This window comes from Mirounga angustirostris, unplaced genomic scaffold (genome assembly GCF_029215605.1).
Source record: "Mirounga angustirostris isolate CCGP_5_RB_7025 unplaced genomic scaffold, mMirAng1.0.hap1 SCAF_6, whole genome shotgun sequence".
Lineage (NCBI taxonomy): Eukaryota > Metazoa > Chordata > Mammalia > Carnivora > Phocidae > Mirounga > Mirounga angustirostris.
This window is the reverse complement of record NW_026991714.1, coordinates 114,833,493-114,854,972: the sequence shown is the minus strand read 5'-3', so window position 1 is coordinate 114,854,972 and position 21,480 is coordinate 114,833,493. Positions and strand designations below refer to the sequence as shown.

The 21,480-nt window shown below is 47.8% G+C and overlaps 1 protein-coding gene across 1 annotated transcript in view; it reads right to left on the bottom strand.

Annotated features, from left to right (window-relative positions):
• Positions 1-21,480, bottom strand: part of WDFY4 (WDFY family member 4) — a 291,643-nt gene that overhangs the window by 250,979 nt on the left and 19,184 nt on the right. The window contains exons 2-8 of the mRNA XM_045878280.3: positions 20,726-20,976; positions 10,396-10,510; positions 9,454-9,560; positions 7,259-7,393; positions 4,543-4,732; positions 2,505-2,694; positions 586-743 (exon numbers count right to left, since the gene is read on the bottom strand). Of these exons, the coding sequence (XP_045734236.1) occupies positions 586-743; positions 2,505-2,694; positions 4,543-4,732; positions 7,259-7,393; positions 9,454-9,560; positions 10,396-10,510; positions 20,726-20,959 (1,129 nt within the window). The 5' untranslated portion in view covers positions 20,960-20,976. The remainder of the gene's footprint in view (positions 1-585; positions 744-2,504; positions 2,695-4,542; positions 4,733-7,258; positions 7,394-9,453; positions 9,561-10,395; positions 10,511-20,725; positions 20,977-21,480) is intronic.

The following is a 21,480-nucleotide window of genomic DNA, read 5'->3' as shown; positions in this document are numbered from 1 at the left end:
TATGAGGAATTCTTAATCTCAGGAGAGAAACTGAGGGTTGCTGGAGTGGTGGGGGGTGGGAGGGATGGGGTAGCTGGATGATGGACATGTGGGAGGGTATGTGCTATGGTGAGTGCTGTGAATTGTGTAAGACTGTTGAATCACAGACCTGTACCTCTGAAACAAATAATACATTATATGTTTTTTAAAAAAAGAAGATAGTAGGAAGGGGAAAATGAAGGGGGGAATCGGAGGGGGAGATGAACCATGAGAGACGATGGACTCTGAGAAACAAACTGAGGGTTCTAGAGGGGAGGGGGTGGGGGGATGGGTTAGCCTGGTGATGGGTATTAAAGAGGGCACGTTCTGCATGGAGCACTGGGTGTTATGCACAAACAATGAATCACGGAACACTACATCAAAAACTAATGATGTAATGTATGGTGACTAACATAACATAATAAAATTAAATTAAAAAAAAAAAAGAATCACTGACAGGTGCCAAGTATTCGTTTCTTCCCAAAGAGTCAGGAAAAGACCCATGTAGCATTTGTCAGGGCCCAGTGCCAGCTGCCGCCGGGCCCCCAGAGACAGAAGATGACCCACCAGAAGCCTCGTGATGGAACTTGAAGCCTTCCAGCTGAGGGTACGTGACACTGTCAAACACCTTCAGCTCTGACCTCCCACAGGTCGTCAGCCACACCACCAGGTCGAGGAGCTCCTCCAGGTGGGGGTCCACTTCGCTCTGCGTCAGTCCATCGTACCTGCAGGGACAGATGAGGCAGCCATGTTGGCTCACGGCGCTCTTCACAGGGATGCAGAGACAATGCCAGACCCCCAGAGGTCTCCACCAGTTCAGCACCAAACGGCAAGGGGAGCACCCTGGATAAAAGTCACTCTGCAAATGTCGGCCTTAGGTGTAAGGACATACAGTCGGAATATATAGAAACCTGTGAAGAGCTAAGCATTTGCTCATGGGAAGGCTGCTTCCTGTGCCTGAACCCACCCCAAAAGACATGCACACCAGCAGAACAGGGGCAGCCCGAAAATGAGAGATTTAATATTTCAAGTGGGCAAACAAACCTCTTGGGAAGTAATCAAACTTTATTAGACTTCCTTATGTTGATGTCAAGGTTGAGTACTATTTTCATTCTTAGCTACTTATGTGTAGGTGGGCTACCTTTCTCTTCTTGTGGAGGAGGGTCTGTCTCTCTCTCTGAAATCTTATTCCAGCTCTGCCATGTCAAGAGCAAAGGTGCTTGCAGGATGACTTCAGGTAAGGCAGGAAAAAAAAAAATCCAATGAGCTGAGATGGGTCCTTCCTGACACTCCCCGGATCAGGCTCATTTCCCCCTCCTGGCTTCCACAAGAATTCTGGAGAAAACCGACCACCCAGTTAACAGAAGAAATGTCTAGAAACTGCTATGCTGCTGACCTCTTGGGAGCAACAGCAAGTTGGTCATGATCCAGACCAGTGTAAAACCTAGCAACCCCACAGGAACGTTTATTCTTAGCGTCCCTTTGGAGGAAGGCCCTCAAGGTGTTGCCATCTAGTCACATTCTTTTGGGGCTTCAGCCCCCTCAACCAACTGTCCCTTCTAGACTAGAAGCCTGACTCTGCAGTCAAGTCTGTGAAGCACAGTGGGAAGCCATACCCCACAGATGAGAACGGCTTCTCATATTCACAGAGCAGAGCGCAACGGAGTATATGTGGCCCTGCCCTTAAGCAGCTTCCCCAAGAGCAATGGAGAAGTTGGAACAATCAAGGTATTTCTTTGATTTCCATCTCTTGTCTTATCCATCCCTGGACCCAACCTGAAAATGATACGGCAAGTGAGAGTGGAGGAGATGAGTCCTGACCCAGCTCAGTGGTATCTTCATTTGGGCTTCTCATAGTCAAAGATTTGAGAGAGAGAAGGTAGTTCATCTGGGAGTTGAACCAAAAACTTCTGCTAGTGGAAAGAGAATGTAAGAAGAAAGGGAAGGGAGCCAGGACAGGAGCATTGTCAGGTAAGCACCCTGTGGGGCAACGGGAGTGTAACACTCCTGGGGACTCTGGGAGGCGGGGTAGAGATGTCCCACCCAAGGGGCGTATTGCTGGGTATTTATACATCAGCTCCTGCCAGTCCTCGGCGGAGGACTGCTTCTGGGGGTTGTTGACTCCTCAGCACTCCTTCCAGCCCCCAAGCATGTAGGCAGAACCGGTTACAACCATCCCAGAGAGCCCTCCAGCACAGAAATGTGTGTTCTAATAGGCAGCTGGCAAGCCAGTGGGCATGTGTGTGGTATGTACCACCAAATACACTTGGTAATTCCCCATCCATTCTCAAAGGAACTGGCTCCCAGACCCTGACGCACCTTGAATTATCTTTGCAATAAAAGTCTCTCTGGCCATGCTCTATGGAAATTTGTGCTTCAGAAGACATTCAAAGAAGCCTCAATATCTGTCTTTCGCCAAAGCCCCCCAAATGATACTGAGGACCTACACTTTGGCAGTTTCTTCCCCACCAAGGACAACCACTTACCGAAGTAACACTTTGAGGAGCAGAGGGTAGCCCTCCCCATTCTCAAACTCTAGGAACAGAGCCGAGGAGACAGGGTAGGAGTCCTTCACAAAGCCCAAGATGAGGTTCACTGCCTCGCTCACCTCGGGAGCGGGGAGGCTGTCCGCAAGCTTGGAGAGGTTCTGGAGGGAGAGTTTGATGCAGTCCATGGCTGCGGGAAGAAAACAACCCTGTTGAGTTAGGAGGCGGTAGCTTTTCTGCCACAGTCGTTGGCTTCCCGCCCTCCTTTCAACTGTAGGTATCAAGATGTAAATGAGAATTAATTCGAAAACACTCTTCTGCTGGGTCTTGAGTCAAGAAGGAGTCTCCCGCATGGGAAGTACAATCCCAAGAGCCACATTCTGCAGACCCAGATGGAGAGTAAGCGAAACAGGAAGAGGAAGGGAGCGTCTTAGCCAGCTGCCCCGAATTCCCAGCATGCAGCGGGGCAGGAGGGGCGGGTCCATCAGGTCGTGAGCCGCACGGTGCCGGAGCTGCGCGCTGAGAAAGACCTTCTTAAGGAAGCATCTCGGAGATGCGCAGGGATCAGCCTGATAAAAAGTTCAGGGAAGGGTATAGGAGTACGTAAGAAGGTAAGGGACAAAAAGATGGTGTGTTTCCACTACTAAAGTACCCAGGCGTTTGGCACCCAGAAGTGTGGGTCACAAGGGAGGGGGAGGAGGGCAGGGCCAGCTCGTGTGTGGGCCCTGGTCCTGGGACTTGCCCATTACGGTTACCCAGAGCTGTGAGAAGCCAAGGGGAGATTTGAGTCAGAAGAGAGCTGTCACTGGATTTGCATTTCAGTGGATCACTATTTTTAGAGCTCTTTCACCGGGCAAAGACTCTTCTGAGTGCCACGAAAGACACCCCAGTGGATCAGGAAAAATGTCTACTCGATAACACGTGCTGCGTTCCTCAGCTGCAAGGCTTCAGATGCCCCCAAAGTCTGCACGATGGGCAGGTCAGCCCCAAGAGCTGCGGGCTTGGCAGGTAACCACCAGGCCAGCCCTTTCTTCCAGACCTTCTCTTCAGCCTCTACACCTAAGGAAACTACCCATTCCGAACCTAAGGGAGTCCTGGGCTCAGTGCTCCAGGCAGCAGGCTCCCCACCAAGGTGAGAATTTTCTTTTCTGGTTATTGTCTTGGACAGCTAACAGTAATGACACAGTGAGAGACCCCTGCCACCAATGCCTGCAGCTTTTTCTCAGGGATCTGACTCCAGCCTATGGGGGTGACCTGGGCTGCTGAGCATCTCAGGCCCAGCTCAGCTCGGGGCCATTACTGCTGGTCCCTGGCCTTACGGGGAGCCTTGAATCCCTAACCTGGGGCTGACATTTGGTCCCGGGCTCAGTTACAGTAAGGCAGTGGGCTTGTTGAACTCTCTCAGCTGTCAGCAACTGACTCCCCCTGTTACGGGAGGCCCCAGAAAGAAGACAAATCACAGGGCAAGGGTTTACTCTCCCTATTTTACAGATAAAAGAACTGAGGCACATAAGCACTTGAGTGCTCAAGGTCATTCAGCGATGAGAACAGGAGGACAGAGCTGGAGTCCACAGCCCAGCTGTCTGGTTCCAGAATCTATGGCCTTAACCCTTATATATGCTGCCCAGAGCAGAGCCGAAAGCACTGGTTTGGGCATCTCTGGGTTTAGAATGTGATCTCTCCTGTTTGTGAGTTAGGGAGCTGGGCAAGTTCTTCCACCCTGTCTCCTTTTCCCCCTTTACCAAATGGCATTAATATTCATCTCAAAGACACTGATGAGATAATACACAAATGGGCCTAGCACGGGGTCTGTTTGATAGCGTGTGTGCAGTAAATGAGTTCCCCTTTCCTTTCCTCCTCCGATGAAGCACCAAAATAAATAAGAAATGCACTTTTGTAAAGGAAACCAAGCAAAGGGGCATCTACTGGGCATAGATGGGCATCCGTGAAGACCTTGTTTGTCCATCTCTTTTTTGGTTCCAAGGTCTCACTGTAGAAAGTGGGCCCACATCCCAGCCCTGGTCTCCTGGGGTCATACCCTGCAGGTACTGAATGATGCCGAGGTTGTGGGCTTTGGAGATTGCCCTCAGCACACAGAAGGTGGGCTCCTTCCAAAAACAGCAGCTGTGTTCCCGAAGACAGGTAGTGGCAATCACTAGAGATTGGAGCTCATTTCCTGATAGAAGTCTCTCCAGCCCCTGAGGCTCACTGCAAATGTTCAGCAACATCTGGAAAAAAAAAAAAAAAATGCCTGGTTAGGAAGCCTCCTTCCCGTAACAGATTTCTTCCCTACTTTTCCAGAGCTCAGAGGCGTATGTCTCAGTGCAAAGGATGGGTTGTATGGGTCACACTCTGCCCCAGAGCATCATGGTCAGCAATATCACCTAGAAAAGGGTGACAGGGCGTGGGCTAAAGTTTGCAGTTTACCCTTTCCGATTCAGAATAACAAAGAAGGGTTTGACTTAGAGAGTTGTCCTTTTACATAGAAGTGCAGGAAAAAATGTCATCAAAAGTTAAAGTATAGAATTAATAGGACCCATGGCTATTTAAAAAGAGATGTGCTCTGGGGCACCTGGGTGGCTCCGTTGGTTAAGCGTCTGCCTTCAGCTCAGGTCAAGATCCCGGGGTCCTGGGATCAAGCCCCACATCAGGCTCCCTGTTCAGCAGGGAGTGTGCTTCTCCCTCTCTCCCTGTTCATGCTTGCACTCTCTCTCTCAAATAAATAAATAAAATCTTAAAAAAAAGAGAGAGAGATGTGTTCCCAGATCCCTGGTTGACACTCAAACCCTACTTCTCATGAGATCATGAGCCTCATCCTATAACTTCCTCTCTGGGCCCCGTGCCTCCTCCCCACCAGTCTCCCTATGGCTACCAGAGGGCCTTCTGATACCTTCCTGCCGCTTGGGGCAAATCATGGCTCCCAGAGTTCTGTGCAGACTAGCCCCACCTCCTCGTACCTGTGATTGTGTGCAGCCCTCCCCTGGCTCTGGGTGGTCTAACTGGATCTCCTTCTAGTTAGGCAAATATGAAGAGCTCCTTCCATCTGAATCTATTAGCCCCTTCTGAGCACAGTGACAGAGTCCAGCCTGGACAGCCACAGAGCTGGGCTCCAGACCCCATCTGCTGGCCTCCCCCACAGGTGGGCGTGGCCATGTGACCCTTGGCTCGGACACCGTTTCTGCTCCTGTCCCCTCCCTCCCCCTTCACATGTCTGCTACCACCTTCAGCTCTGGGTCAATGCCATTTCCTCCCGACAGCCTTCCTTCATGCTCTGCTATAAATCAGGTCCCCTTGTCCTCATTTCCCAGCACACCTTCCATTTTTCCTTCAAAGCACTTAAAAAAGTGGGACACTGCTATTTAATTACATGATTATTTACCCTGTTTGGCTTCCCCATCTTTCTGTCACCTCTATGAGAGAGGGTACTATGCTTTGCTGCTGGAACCATCGGTCTGGTGTAGGGTAGTACATGGGAGGAGCTCCATATATTTTTGTGGAATGAAATAAGGAAAACCCTGAGGAATGCAGCCGTGGCCTATCACTGTGGCTCGCAATCTACCCATACACGGCTCGAACCCTGAAGGCAGAGCTGCACTAGTTCTCTGCAGGACACGTAAAAACTGCGTGGTAAAGATTTCTCCACGTGCCCAGGACTGCATCCTGGCCACCACTTAGAATATGATTTACATACAGATAAATGATGCCTCAGTTTCCAACAAATGCAGCTTAAGGGATAACCTACTGTAAGTGAACTTGTGAGATAACCTCTGATAACAATGATTCTGGCTTGAGAATGAATCTCAAATGGATGCTAACGTGAATGCACATGTGCAATGCACAAATGCACTTGGAAGTTCCCAAAAGCCCTTAAGCACCTGCTCTGTGACACGGTGCCCCAAGGTCCTGGCTGCAGAAAGCTGAGTAGGACACAGGGCCCTCCTTACCCTCCCCCGATCAAGGTCTCCTCCAGAGAGGCAAGAGGAGTTTTCTGGAGAATGCAGCACCCGGGAAGCTGAGAAAGCAGAACTGGTCAGTAAGGGGTCAGGGAAAGAGGTGAGAAGTTATGCTAAAAGCTGCTGCTGGTAGTCAGAGAGGATAGGAAAAATGGGGAAGGACACCAGGAAATTGCATTTGAGGTTTAGCAGCCTGTGATAGGTTCTGGGAGGGGGAAGGAGGTGACCTCACAAAGTGGTCTTGGGAGCCCAATCCCAGCCCCTCACCCACTACCTCTGTGCCCCTGAACTCACTTTCACTCACCATACTTTAGTTGACATGGAATCAGAATTGTAATACTATACACACCCTGGAATGGAAGAGAGGGCTCGGGGAGGTGACAGGTGCGAGGCCGTGGCATGGGTGCGTTCAGGGAAGTACTTGGAAAATGTTGGCTACCCTTATGCAGGTGCAGGTAGCGTGCTTGTCCTCAGAGGAGGCAGGGGCCGGAGACAGGAGGCCCCACATGCTGGGGAGGGCAGGCAGGGCCTGGGAATGCAGCCTGGAGGAAGAGAAGCTGCTGGGGCCAAGTGCAGGAGGAAGAGCACACTTTTCTGGGGGGGGGATCGAGGGATGCAATGAGATGGAGAAAGAAGAACATCCATTTTCCAAGTGCACAGGCTTGCTGGCATCTGCAGAGCATGGGGACCAACAGAGGAGCTGGCTCTCCAGGAGGACAGAGTTGCTTCAGGGCTATGACTGAGGAAGATGAAGCAGAGCCAGGTCTTGGCCCAGGGATGTGGAGCCCTCCTCTCACTTACCTGCACAAACATCCTCTGAACTTGAACATCACTCTCAAAAAGCTCGTCCTTTTCCAGAGGAAAGACAAAGAAGAGGTAAAGGCACTGCAGGAGCAGGGCTGGAAGGCCAGACTCAGCAACTCTGCCCAGCGTCTCCTGCAAGGGAAGCACAGACGTGACCGCAGAGTCCGCGGAGCACCCCTCCAACCCAGACCGGCGCGGTCCAGCCCTGCAGCCGTTTTAGCCGGAAACATGGGTAAACCCTGTCCTCTCTCTGGGCAACACATTCTCAAGTTAGCGTGGAGACTATCATCTGACCCACCTAGGGTGGCTGTGAAGATTACATTTATGTAGAGTGTACACTATGTGCTTGATTAACATGTCTTCTTTTACAGGAGAGCTAATAGGAAGGAGGGAAAGGAGGAACAAAGGGAGGGAGCGAGGGAGGGGGGGACAGGTGCAGAGCAGAAAACAAGGGCTTTCCTACATGATCATACTACTGATTTGGGTCGGTTGCCTCCTGATTAGGGAATTGGACACTCAGGAGGGCATGGTTCATAACAAGGGCAAACACCTAATGCAGGACCCGATCAAGGCCCTTCCCATCCCCTCGTTCAGATCTGAGACTTGCCCAAGACCGAAACGGTCCTATAGGTGACGACTGATAACCAGCGTGGCCAGACAGAGGGGAGAAGACAGGAAGTGGGCAGGGAGGGGACCAGCCTGAGTATGGAGCTTCCTGGAGCCTTTCTGCCACGTGTTCTGCCTGAAGCTGCCCCAGGGGTCACGGCAGCAGCAACGCCTGCGTGTGTGTGTGCACGTGTGTGCACGTGGGCACATGTATGGCATTAGTCTAACGCATACTGCCCACCCAACTCCCCACCCAGCGTACTAATGTGACAGATACAGTGGCAAAATGAGAAAAAGGGAAAGGAAGGATGTACGGTCCGGGCCAGAACCAGAAATATAAGGCAGGCTGCTGGGCCTACTCTTCCCCCTCAAAGCTTCCAGGATGCTATAATGGCCGTGGCTCTGCTGCGACCCAGCTTGGCGGGGGGGGGTGGTCCCCTGTCCTCCATGCTGTACGGGCTCTACTGAAAGCCAACTGCTTACTTGTCTCACTGCTTTTCGGGCTGGCTGCTCACGGTGGAAGACAAGCCCTTAGGTTAATTTTTACCACCAGACTGTGAACAGTCCCGCCCCGGGGGACAGAAAAGCTCCTGCCCTGCGCTTCAGGCTGCCATGCTGATGGTGGTCCGGGCGGTTTATGTCGAGCGAAGGCCAGCGGATCCTCCCTGCAGTGAGCAACTGCACAACAAGCTCCTCTCACAGCTGCACACATTGCTTCAGATGCCCGGCTGAGGTCTGTGTTCACTGTTAGCCTCAGGGGGGCCATGCCCCCATCTGGTTCCCTGCTGCCCCCGGCGCTGAGCGCCAGACCGGCATGCAGTGGGCACTCTCACCAGGCACATGGGTCTCTGGGCCTGCCCTGTCCAGGACCCCTGGCCATTCCTGCTGCTAGCCACAGCTGCCGGGGGCTGCTTCTGCCTGAGAGGACACCAGCCATCCGCAATCCACTCGCAGGGAGGACATGTCTGCAACCGGGATGGGGCACCGTGGGAAGGGGAGAAAGAGAAGCCAGTCTCATTCAGGCACTGTCTCCGGGCAGGCGTGGGACTGGTGCCTAAGGGGGGCTCCTTCGGTCTGAGTTTAGCAGGAGGCAGTAAAGAGCAGTGGCTTGGAGCGCAGGCCCTGGAGTCAGACAGAGAGCAGGAACACAGGATGGTGACTAACGTGGCTTCAGAGTCTGACTCAGAGGACTTAGGGGGTTTAATTGACCTGCATGGGACACATCAGCCTTGCCCCGACACAGAAAACCGTCCACACACATCAGCCATTGCTAATCCCTGCACTAACCCGAGAACTAAGGCATTATCCCCCATTTTAAAATTAGCCACACAATTGTGTCACAGAAAGGTGACAGTTTGCCCAAGGTGACACACAGCTTGTCAACTCAGAAAAGCAGGATTCGAAAATGACTTTCAGATGCTCAAGTCCATGTTCCAGGTCAGAAGGGAAATAGGGCAGGAGAAATGATAAATCAGTATCATAGCAAAAAAGACACTCTTGAGATGTGCCATTGCCCTTTGCTGGGACGTCCTGCTGCACGTGGATATGGAGCTCCCAAGCTGGGGCCCAAGGGGCCTGGAACTTACCGAGTTTGTCCCCGTGAGCACAAATACTGACTTCAGGAGCAGGTAGCCATCCTGATCCACATCCCCCTTCCACCGCAGCAACTGCCCAGCCGCCTCCCTCGCTTGCTCTGGTAATAGCACATGAAGGAGAGAAAGCATTACCAGCAAGGCGGTGCAATGACCTGCCCACCCTCCTTCCCTCCCCTTGGCCTCCTTCCCCGTGAGATGTGCCTTAGCATCTTTAGGGCACTTCTGTCTCCTTTCCTCCCCACAACGCCATCTGAATCCATACCAAACGTTTCACACTCTGCCAGATTTACCTCCTGGGAGGATCGTCTTTATCATGTCACCATCCTTGTTCAACAACCATCAATAGCTCTCCATTACCAAATAATAAGAAGCTCCTCAGCTATTGGACTTCTCACAATCCAGAGTCTTCACCCCACCTCCACTTCCTATATCCTTCAGCCCCTCATATTGCAGAGATTCCTGCAATCTACACCATGCTCAAGATACTCCTTCCCCTAGAGTTCCCTCCTGCCCCTCAGCCCCATAGTCACCGTGAAACTCTGCCCAGCCTCCAGGGTCCAGCTCTAGGAGCCGAAGAATGCAAGTCAGGAGACCCCAAAACAGAAAACATGCTTGGCTTTGGCTTCTGTGTCTTTTCTGGATCAAACTATGCACTGAACACACAGGTGTACCTTTTATTCTCCTCCCAGAGACCCTGGTCCTGGTGTGTGTGTGTGTGTGTGTCCCTCCCAGGAGCAGCAGAATTCTGCAAGTCCCTCTTCCCTCCTCTGCCAACCTTTCCCTTCATTCCCAGCATCCTCACTGGCAGAAGTGAGCCTGTGGTGCTCTCTGGAAAGCACCACTCAGACTCCACTAGAAAGCAGAGAGGGGCTTCGCAGGAGTCCTGGAAGGAGCAAGCAAGGCTGTTTAGCTCTCCATAAAGTGTTCTCTTACCTGCCGGCTTTCCCACAAGTGCCTTTTGTATCTCTCGGGCAAGCTGGTTAGAAGTATCTTCTGCCAGCCTTTGGAGACTGGGAAAGCAGACGATCCCCACAGAGTTTTCCCAGGCCTGAAGTGCAATAAACAGGATTCCAGCAAAGATGCCAAAGCTACAAAGCGAGGCATGACAGTCGCCTTGCCGCTCTCTCTGCCAACCCAAACCAGTGGGTCACCTCACTGTCCCAGGTGTATCCCAAAGGCCACCAAAACACCTACCCTAACAGCTTCCACTGCATCCCTACCCTAGTGCCTGTGAATTCTTCAACTCCTGCCCTGAGCCCTGAACATCAGCCCCTGAACTCATGCTCCTGAAGTGTCAAATACACGTAGTCCAATCCACTGCCTTCCTCCCAAATCTGTTATATCCTGTCTCTGCGAATGGTTCTGCCAAGCACCCAGTTGCCCTAGTGGGAAATTCCAAGGGTGATTTTCTAGGTCCCCCTCTCCCTCACCTTACCCCATCAACTGCTACCTCTCTGATTCTCCTCTTGAATGCTTCATGCTTCTCAAACCTTGTGCAGATATCGTAGTTTAAGTCATACAGTTATTTCCTTTGATAAATTCTAAAGGGTGGGATTGCAAGTTACAAGGGCATGCTTCTTATTTTTATTTATTTATTTATTTTTAGTGCTTTGGTACATATTACTAACTCATTCCCCAGAAAAAGTTTACCTGATTAGCCTCACCAGGAGTTCCATGGGAGGGGACTAGTTTCTATACACCCATTGCGCACTGTCATGCATTTTCATCTTAAATGAGAATCTCAATTGCAGTCTTTTGATTACTAAAACAGATGAACACTTTTCATGCTTCTTGAATTGCCTGTTTTTACCATTAGCCTATTATTCTATTAGGTTTTTCACTATTTTCTTATTTGTTTTAAAAAGCTCTTTCTATATAAAAAAAAATGTTAACACTTGGTCCATAATACTATCGTGATTTTTTCAAATTTGTCATTTTCTCTTTTAATTTGGTATTATTAGGTTTTGATGTACAGAAATCTGAAATTTACATGAAATGAAATTTCTCAATCAATTCCTTTGTTTTCTAGCTCTAGTTCCAGGCTCAGGAAATTCTTTTAAGTCCAAGTGGTTGTGGTCACTTTTAATCTCCTATTTCTTTTCTTTTTTAAAATTCTTTAAAATTCTTTCTTCTCTGTTCCTTCCCTGGTTCTATCCTATCTGGTCATCTTTTGGCCTTGGACTTTTTCTTTTATTGTTTAGGAAACTATTTAATAGAAGTCATTAATTTTAAAATTCCACTTAGGATGCCCGACCCTTTTCAGAATTCCCTCCCAGTCTGCTTTTCATTAGAATCTTCTCCCTTTGTTCTCCTGTGTTGTCACAGGCAGAGTTTACTAGTCCTAGGATGAGGAGAGTTCTCTCCAGACCAACAGTCAGAATTGAGTGACTCTTCTTGGCACAGGCCTTGAGTTCCTGGCAACTTCACCTTTCCAGTTTCCCACCTTCCCAGGGAGGTAGGCTTCTGAGCATGTTCCTGGCAATTAATGGCCTCAACAAAATACAGTTTTGCTGGACTGCCATCCACTGCTTCTACTCACCAGCCATATTAAATTACATTCCTGCCAAAAGACATGACTGAGTTTTTTAAAGCTGAGAGCCTCCTTCTAGAAAAGGTGAGAAAAGCATCAAAATTCCAGAGGGAAATGTGTTTCCTTGCTGTAGACACCATATTTATTAAAGAGTAAAAACCTTTTAGAAATGTTCTCTATATTAAATGATGCTACATACAAAGGAAACAAGCCACAGATTGGGAAAAAATATTTATATTGCATATAATGAACAAAGCAATCGTGTCCAGATTCCTACGAATTAATTTTTTAAAAACCTGATTTTTTTTTAAACAGGCAAATGAAACAAGTAACTTATAAAAGATACAATAAATAACAAATTACTGATAATCAGGAAAATGTAAATTAAAAGTACTATGAGATAGTCATATTTTTCAGGTTGGTAAAAATGTAAAGCCTGACAATACTAAACGTGGGAAAGGACCAGGAAACCCCCATGATCTACTGATGGAGCACAACTTGCAGAAAATACCTTTGAAATCCAATAAAGTTATAGGGGGACACATCCTATGGCCTAGCAATTCCCTTCTAGGCATATTCCCTGTAGAAATGTTGGCACATATACACAAGGAGACATGAACACGAACTATTATGCACCTTATCTGTGATTGTGTCACATAGGAAAACTCAATGTTCATCAATAGGACAATGAATGAATAATTTGTGGCATGCATATGTAAGGATACTATATAGAACTGAAAAAGAAATAGAACTACATGTATCAATATGGATAAATCCAGAAATAGAATGTTGGGTGCAAAAAGCAAGTTGTAAAAGTATATTACAGTTTTGAGTCTAGAAAAACCTGTGAGTCTACAGATAAATTTCACAGTAATATCACTTATGATTATTAAAATGCATTCATATTATTGTATAACTTGGATATATATTAGATATATATTTGAATATACATAATACATATTGTATCCATATAATATAGTCAATGAATATATATATTCCCCCACAGGGAATGATAACTCAGCAGGGTGGGGGTTTGCACTGGAGGAGGGCAGAGAGGGAATGAGCTGTAGCACGCCTGCGCAGGTGGTGTCAGTTTATCCGAAATGTTTTGTTTCTTTTATATGGGTGGTGAGTACATGGGTATTTATTTTGAACAAAACTTTGTACCTGAAATACTTTTTTTTATTGTCTGCCCTATAAATGGGCAGAGTTGCCCCTTTCCTTTATAAACAAGAAAGCACTTCATCAGAACGTTGCTAGAACTACAGACATGCTAGGGACGCCTGGGTGGCTCAGTCGGTTGGGTGTCTGCCTTCGGCTCAGGTCATGATCCCAGGATCCTGGGATCGAGCCCCACGTCAGGCTCTCTGCTCCACCAGGAGCCTGCTTCTCCCTCTGATGCTCCCTCCTCCCCCGCTAAAGCTCTCACACTCACTCATGCTCTCTTTCTCTCAAATAAATAAAATATTTTTTCAAAAACCACTACAGACATGCTAGGTCAATGTTAAATGTTATTGCACATAGTAGACCTTCAACAAATATTAGATAAGTGAATACATGATTATGAAATCCACACTGCAGAATACTGAATGTATTGCATGCTGGGTTTGTGCCAATCGCTGGACCAAGCACTTATGTGCATTGTTTCCATTAATCCTACGACAACCCTCTGAGATCAGTATTGTTATGATTATTCCCACTTTACAGAAACTAAGGCTGAGGCAGGAGAGTAAGCCCAGAGAATCAGGTAAGCAGCAGAGTGAAGAGTTGAGTTACCTCACTCATAGCCAAGTAGCATGTGCATAGCTAAGAAATTTAAGGCTGCCACCTGGAAACTGGCTATCACCTGGAAACTTGAATCCCCAGAAAGAAAACATCAATCTTTTTGGCTGGGAATTTCTGGTAAGATTATTTCCTCCCCAGGACTGAGAACTCTGCTATGATGTCTTCCTAACAAATTCCTGTCCTCCTCCCTGCACTGGCAAACCCCTCAAAGACCAATTTACAGGCAGTTGACTCAGAAGCATCTAGATCGTCTTCAAGCAGTGGGACTCCTGCAGGCACTCTACAATAAAGTAAATTGGGCCACTGTGAGCTGAACAGTAATTGTACACTCAGCCAGATTCTCCCAAGGCTCACACTCCTTCCTGGGACTGCGATGGGCACTTGTGGAGGCCACGTCAACTCTTTCAGGCCACTGGGGTGTTGTTTGATGCACAGAGGCAATCATTTACTGAATGGTACCATGGAGACCCCCAAAGAGTTAAGGCAGCTTCCAAAAGGACCTATTTTTTTTTTTTTTCCCCAAACTGGGACTTGCATGCTGGGAGAATATTGCTCAATATTTTTTAAAATTTTTATTTACCCACATTATCTAAGCTGCACCATCGTGCCTCGTGGCTCTCTCTCCCATGGGAGGAAGAGAAAGAAAATGATGCTGTGGCCTCCAAAGGAAGATGAGGAATGACAAAAGCTCTTGAGGGGATGGGAGAAAACCCCAGCTTTTGAATGACAGAACCTGGCTGGTTTTCAAGGATGGCTGCAATGTTACTATTTCTTCATTACCACCGAGTTTGGTGGTTTGGTCTTTAAGTGAACTCAAAACATTCCAGAGACTGGGAATTTTCCCTGCTTGTGTGACACAGTTCACCCTCTCTGTTGTAAATTTTTTTTTTTTTTAAATAGGTTAGAGCACAAGTCTGCACACTCTGACCAGTGGCCCGCCTCTAAGCCATGGCCTGTTTTTGAAGATCTTATTTATTTATTTATTTATTTATTTATTTATTTATTTATTTGACAGAGAGAGAGCAGCAGCAGGGGGAGAGGGAGAAGCAGGCTCCCCACTGAGCAGGGAGCCTGACATGGGGCTCGATCCCAGGACGCTGAGATCATGACCTGAGCCGAAGGCAGACGCTTAACCCACTGAGCCCCCCAGGCGCCTCTCTGTTATAAATTGTTTTTAAAAAGTGATGTGTCAAAACTTTACTTGCACACACAAAAAAATGTTTCTCCAAGATGGGAAGAAGCCACATTGCAGGCCCCACTCTGAGGTTGGGTAGATCAGGGATGGACAAAGAAGAGTATTTACCTTCACTGCCCCCTCGGGACACTACATTTGGAAACAATTACTGCTCATCCTTATTATTATATTTAATGTTACTTCTCTCTCTTCCACTATCAGTTGGGTCCATGCGTGGTTTATATGAGAATGATTGGCCACACTCAGTGGTGTAAACTCTGCACCACTGGCAGGGCTGTTAGTCTCAGAGTACCTGTGCTTACCTGTGTATCTGCACACATGCATGCACGCACGTGCACAAACACACTCACTGCCCAAGCACGATCAAGGTAGTGTTAATTCTAATCCCTCCACCACACTAGGAAATGAATGATTCCCCCCATGTTGCCCACTGTTCTGGCTATAGATCGCTCTACAACAAACCACCCCCAAATTGAGGGGTTTATTTCTCTCATGGATCTGCCATTTGAGCAGAGCTCAGCAGGGGCAGCTTTTCTCTGCATCGCTCAGCTGGGGCAGCTAACGGGGCTCGAGCTCCACCTGCTGGATGGCACACCCACATGGCTGGTAAGTTGGCGCTGGCTGTCGGCGACAAGATCAGGGGCTTTGGTTCCTTTACACGTAGGCTTTTACTCAGGGCTGCTGAGACTTCCTCACAGCATGGAAGCAGATTTCGAAGAGTGACCGGAAGTGACAAGTGACGGGGACAAAAAGCTGCAAGTCTCTTGAAGCCTAGACCTGCACATGTCACTTCTGCCCTACTCCAGTAGCCAAGTCATCACAAATCCCGGGAGGGCATGTGGATGCCACCTCTCAAAGGGAGCAGTGTGGACCCATTCTCAGCATCTCTAATCTACCACATCCACAGAGCTCCCCTTGTCCCCATTGGTCCCACCTCCCAGGTTGTCTGTCCCAGACAGTGAGGAATTTTACAGTTACTGACAGGGTTTCCCTATCTCTCAGCCTGTTTCCTCTCAAAGTACATATTCCAAGAACAATTCTCAACAACTACATCTATAGCTTTCCCTGTGTCTGTTATTACTGAATATCTGAGCAATGTGAGGACCTGCAGCGCTTCCTTTTCCCCCAAAGCAAACTCAACCAAGGGCCAGCAGGATCTACCCAGGCTTGCTAGAGAAAGGCCTGCTTCTCTTGGTGTGAGAGCCTCTGATAGGAAGGGTTCTAGAAAGACCAAAGCCCAAGGCTCGTTGTAGGAACACAACAGCAGTCCCGTGAATCCTTCTTGGAAACACTGTTCTACACAGAGAAGTCATTAGCTCTGTGCTGCTTCCTGTGTGAGGCAATAAAACCTCGGGCTCATCTGCAACATCCTGGAGCTGTCCACACATCACATGTAGAGGGCATGACACGCTTTTCGTACCCAATCGGTATGAGCCAGGCGAGGCCATATGTCCAGGGAGTCATGGGACAGGGAAGGAAGCCAAATGTGCTCTGTTCTACGAACCCCAGCACTGCCCGAGTGAGGGGGCCCAGGGGCTAATGACACAGGCCTAGACAGAGTGTCCCGGTTAGGTTCTGCTCCTCACGAGCAACTAGGTGACCTCGGCCACGTTATGCAACGTCTCTAAACCTCCCTTTCCTTATTTGCAAGGCTGGGATAAAAGTGACACCCACTTCATGGGGTTATTATGAGGGCTTATCAACACTAAACAAAATGCCTGGCTTAGGTAATTAGAGCTTGGTGCATGTTATTAGCTATTATCAATGAAAATGCCCACCTGCCCTGGCTAAGATCCCCTCCTTGACCTCTGGAGGGGATCGTTAGAGCCGGGAGGAGGAAAGCCTGTAGTTCTGGATGAGAACTTCCTTTCTGACTCATCCTTCCAGAGCAATTCCTCATTGGGGTTCCAAGGCCCTGAAATTCCATCAGGTTCTCCCTTACTACCAAGATAGTCACCCAAATTTTGCATGGGTTCACTTTTCAACAGCCCTGTAGTTGCTCTTCCACTCAGGAGGCAATGGGGCTGGGATATGCTATAGAACCAGCCAAGGCCATCCTTGTGCTGGCCTAGCGGTTAACGCAGAGTTAGGGAAAACACTGTCCTCTGCTGTGGATTTGGAGGAATCAAATATGAGAGAAAGCCAAAGAGGCTAAAAGGAAGTTCTTTAGGAAGAAGATGGGAAAGAAGCAGCTCTGAGGGAGTCTGCCACACCAAACAGTCCCTGTTGCCAAATCTCAAGACTCACTAGGTCGAGGCAGGTGGGGCCACTGAGGCAGGGCACTCACTGCTGTCAACCTTTCCCTGAGCCCTAACTACACATGGGCTGCCCCTCCCATACTGTCACTAACTGACACAGGGTCTGGGCCAGGCAGGCAAGAGCCCACAACCCAGGGACACAGCCTTTTCTAAGCAGGGGAGGCAATTCAAAATCCCTTGTGTGCATTGTCTTAAAACAAAGAATATTCCAGATCATCCTAATTTCCCTTGGGCCCAAAGTGAAAAGAGTCAGGTATAGAGAGTTGAGCTCCACCAAACAAAGTAGTCTAAGACTCCTTTAGAGCGCTCGGTTGTCTCAGAGCCCTGTGGGGGCGTGGTTGCCGTGACAACCAGTTCATGACTAAGGCTTTGACATAACTTTTTATTCTTTAATTTTTTGTCAGATTTTACTTATTTATTTATTTATTTATTTTAGAGAGAGAGAAAGAGAGCACAAGTGGGAGGAGCAGAGGGAAAAGGAGAGAGATTCTCAAGCAGACTCTGTGTTGAGTGTAGAGCCCAAAAGGGGGCTGGATCTCATGACCCCAAGATCATGACCTGAGCCCAAACCAGGAGTTGGATGCCCAACCGACTGAGCCACCCAGGTGCCCCTTTGGCATAACTTTTTAAATCCTCATATTTCCAAGGGGGCTATTTATAGATAACCTTGAAGAACACTGTTTTGTGGTTAAAAAAATCAGAACAGAGTGGTTTCAAGCTTGACCTCCTACACAAGGACCCATTTTGCATGGGTTCACTTTTCAACAGCCCTGTAGTTGCTCTTCCACTCAGGAGGCAATGGGGCTGGGATTTGCTATAGAACCAGCCAAGGCCATCCTTGTGCTGGCCTAGCGGTTAACTCAGAGTTAGGGAAAACACTGTCCTCTGCTGTGGATTTGGAGGAATCAAATATGATTCATCTACACTTCAGATTTTATCTGCACTAGGGAAAAAAAAAAAATCCTTTGACCTTCCCGTGTTCCTTTGCATTAAACCCTTAATTAAGAAGCCTAAGGGTGGGGTGCCTGGGTGACTCAGTCGTTAGGCATCTGCCTACAGCTCAGGTCATGATCTCAGGGTCCTGGGATCGAGCCCCGCATCGGACTCTCTGCTCAGTGGGGAGCCTGCTTCTCCCTCTCCCACTCCCCCAGCTTGTGTTCCCTCTCTTGCTGTGTCTCTCTGTCAAATAAATAAAATCTTTAAAAAAAAAAAAAAAAGCCTAAGGGTTCTGACTCCGGTGGGGTTTTCTTAGTTAGAACTTAACAGAAACAACAGGTTTGTAGACATGTAGGACTTAATAAAAGAATATAGATTTTAGGCAATGATAAAAAGCTTGTAATATTCTGCTTCTGTAGGGTTCATCAGAGGTGAGCTCCAGGGACTCAAAACATATCAGATTGTGTCAGCAGTTTGGGGACTTGTGGAAATGGGATCTCAAACTGCACACACGCAGTTAGCATCCTGGAGTCTGGTGGAAACGTAATGGGGACCATGTCTGCTCTCCATGTGCGGTGAACTTTACAAGCATTATCTTCTCTCACCCTCACAGATTCCCAGCAAAGTGTTATTGATTCCACTTTACGGATAAAAAAACTGAGGTTCAGCAATATTTGATAATTTGTTCAAGGATGCACAGCTAATTAGCAATGGAGCCAGGACTTGACACCGTCTCTATTTGACCTAAAGCCCATGCGTTCAACAATAGGGCCATTATGCCTCTAGTTATAAGAGCAGGGCTTGGGAAACATGGACCAATATCAAAGTTCAGTAATAGGAACTGCTTGTACGCATGGGGTCACAAGCTCAAATGCCTTCAGGTCAGGCAACATAAATGAGTAATGTGGGTTGGGCGAAAATATTAGGGAATGGAGGACTGGGGCAAACTGAGAAACAGAGACCATCTTCTGTCTAAAAGGGGTGCCCCTAGGCATCTCCATCCAGTCATCAGGATTACATCTACCAAAATTTTCAAGAGAAACTGGAAATCTGATTTTCATGTGAAAACTTTCCATTTTGAAAAAAATGGCCACAAAGTCCTTCGTTAACCCCTACAAGCAAACAAGACACATTCTGGATGCTTTTAGTATCCTCCATTCTGGACTAAACTCTCCACAATGGTAAAACCTCTGTCTATCTTCCCAACTCTCATAGCCCCAGGCCCCAGCACAGGGTATAAGAATTTAAGAAATATGTGTACAACAAATGAATGAATCCTCAAATCAACAATCTGGAAAGAGGTAAAGAAGGACTAAGCTCTGGCTCGTGAATGAGAGTCCTTTCAACAGATCCACGGCTGCCCAGATGGATGGCAAAGAGACAGTGCAATGGCCAAGCCCACACGTGTGGGGGAGCAGCGAATTTTGGTGGGGGGCAGGAGGTTGCTCACATTTTTCCTTCCATAAGGCAAAGTTGACCTGAGAACTGGGGGAGACTAAACCACCCTCCAGAAGTTAGGGTTGTCAGGGCAGGGAGGGCTAGGAATGGGAAACCTGAGCTGTCTTCCCTCACCTAGTTCTTCTTTTCCAGTACATTCCCTATGCGCCAGTTATCCAATCTGTGAAATGGAATGGATGGGGTATACAAGTCCAAAAGATGGAGGAAAATAATAAATTCATGGACAGTATGTTAGTTGGCAAAATTTTTTTACAGAAGGACATGCCTAAGTACTCAGTGCATCCTAGAAATATGATCCCAAGAAGATTCTGATTCATCTTTGGAAATCCTTAAATATTTCTGGTTAATAAGTTAGATGAAACAAATCAACAAGGGAGTTTCCCAGTGAAAACCTGCCAGGTCTCAATCTGTCTTAGTCTAGTTTCAAATGTGAGAAGTATCTCATATTTTCTGTGCTTTGAATGTAGCTATATAGTTTGGTTTTTTTAAAATAATAACCCAAAATCAATAGTCAAGCAAAAACTATGTCCTCATAAAAAGATGTGTTTCCAACTCTGCAACTAAACTTCAACATATTCAACTATGAAGCAGACCTCACTGGCAGGACCTTTGTTCTGAGACAACAAAAGGAATCCTTTGTACCCAAACTGTCACCAGCTGCCATTGGCCAGAAGGGCAGCTTAGTGGACAGGCTGGACTTCTCTCCCATGCTGGTGGCTGTGTTCTCCCAGGCCTCACTGTTGACATTGCTGGTGTTTGAGCTTACCTGCCATCCCTGCAACCCAGGACACGCATTCTTTCCCTAACTCCAGCTGGTCTTTCTCTGGCTCCCACATTGGGATTGTGGTTGAACAATATAATTTTTTTAACTAAGGAGACAATATTACTCAAGAGCCAACTGTCCTTTCCAACTCTTCCTCATCCTGGAGATGAGCCTTGCTTGCCATCTTTATTAAATAGCACAACGCTCCCCTCTAAGAAACCCAGCAGGGACCACTTGTGATGATATTAAAAACCACCAACTCCAGCTTCTGATCATCCCAGAAGTGTCCCCAGAGCACTGTATCATCTTCTTACAGTTTCAAAAATAAGAATACCGACCTTCAGGAATAGTGGGAGGAGATTCAACAGGCTCTGCTGATGTTCAGCCGGGCTCCCATGAGCCAACTTCTGGTATTCCAGAAATTTCCTTTCTAGCATCTCCCAGAGAGCAGTGGGACCAGGAGATTGCCTTCCATGTGGGAAGTCAGGCTGAGCAACATCAGGCTGGCCTTCAGTTTGGGAACCTGGATACTCAGCTCTGTCTTCAGCCCTTGAAACGTCCTCTGCCTCCATGCCTTAGCAAAGCAGATCTGAATTCAGAACAAAAAACAAAAATGTCAAGTCCTGTCATAGCACTTCCTGATTAGGCTGGGTGTGGGACAAGGTACTGTACTCACTCGGTTCAGTTCCTATTGAAGATGGTTCTGCTAAGAATCTGAAACTGAACAGACGAAAATAAGAAGACTTTTTTTTAAAAGAGATTCTGACTTAGATGTGACTTATAGTGACAATCTGACATGTGCCTGACACTGTGCTGGGCTCTTTACACAGTCTCAGGAGAGAAATGGGTATTTTCATCTTCTCTATATAAGGAAGGAAACTGGCTGGGCCAAAGGCATACCGTCAGCTAGATGTCCAGTTGAAGTGCAAACCTTCAACACCAAACCTGGGGTTTTTTGTTGTTTGTTTTGGCTTTGTTTATTGCCTGCTGCTGTTCCTCCCCTAAAAGGCCAAGTAAGTAGAAGGGATATGTGTGACTGTCACCAATATTTGTACAGGCCTGTAATTCTGTATCGTCAATGGTAACTTCCTTC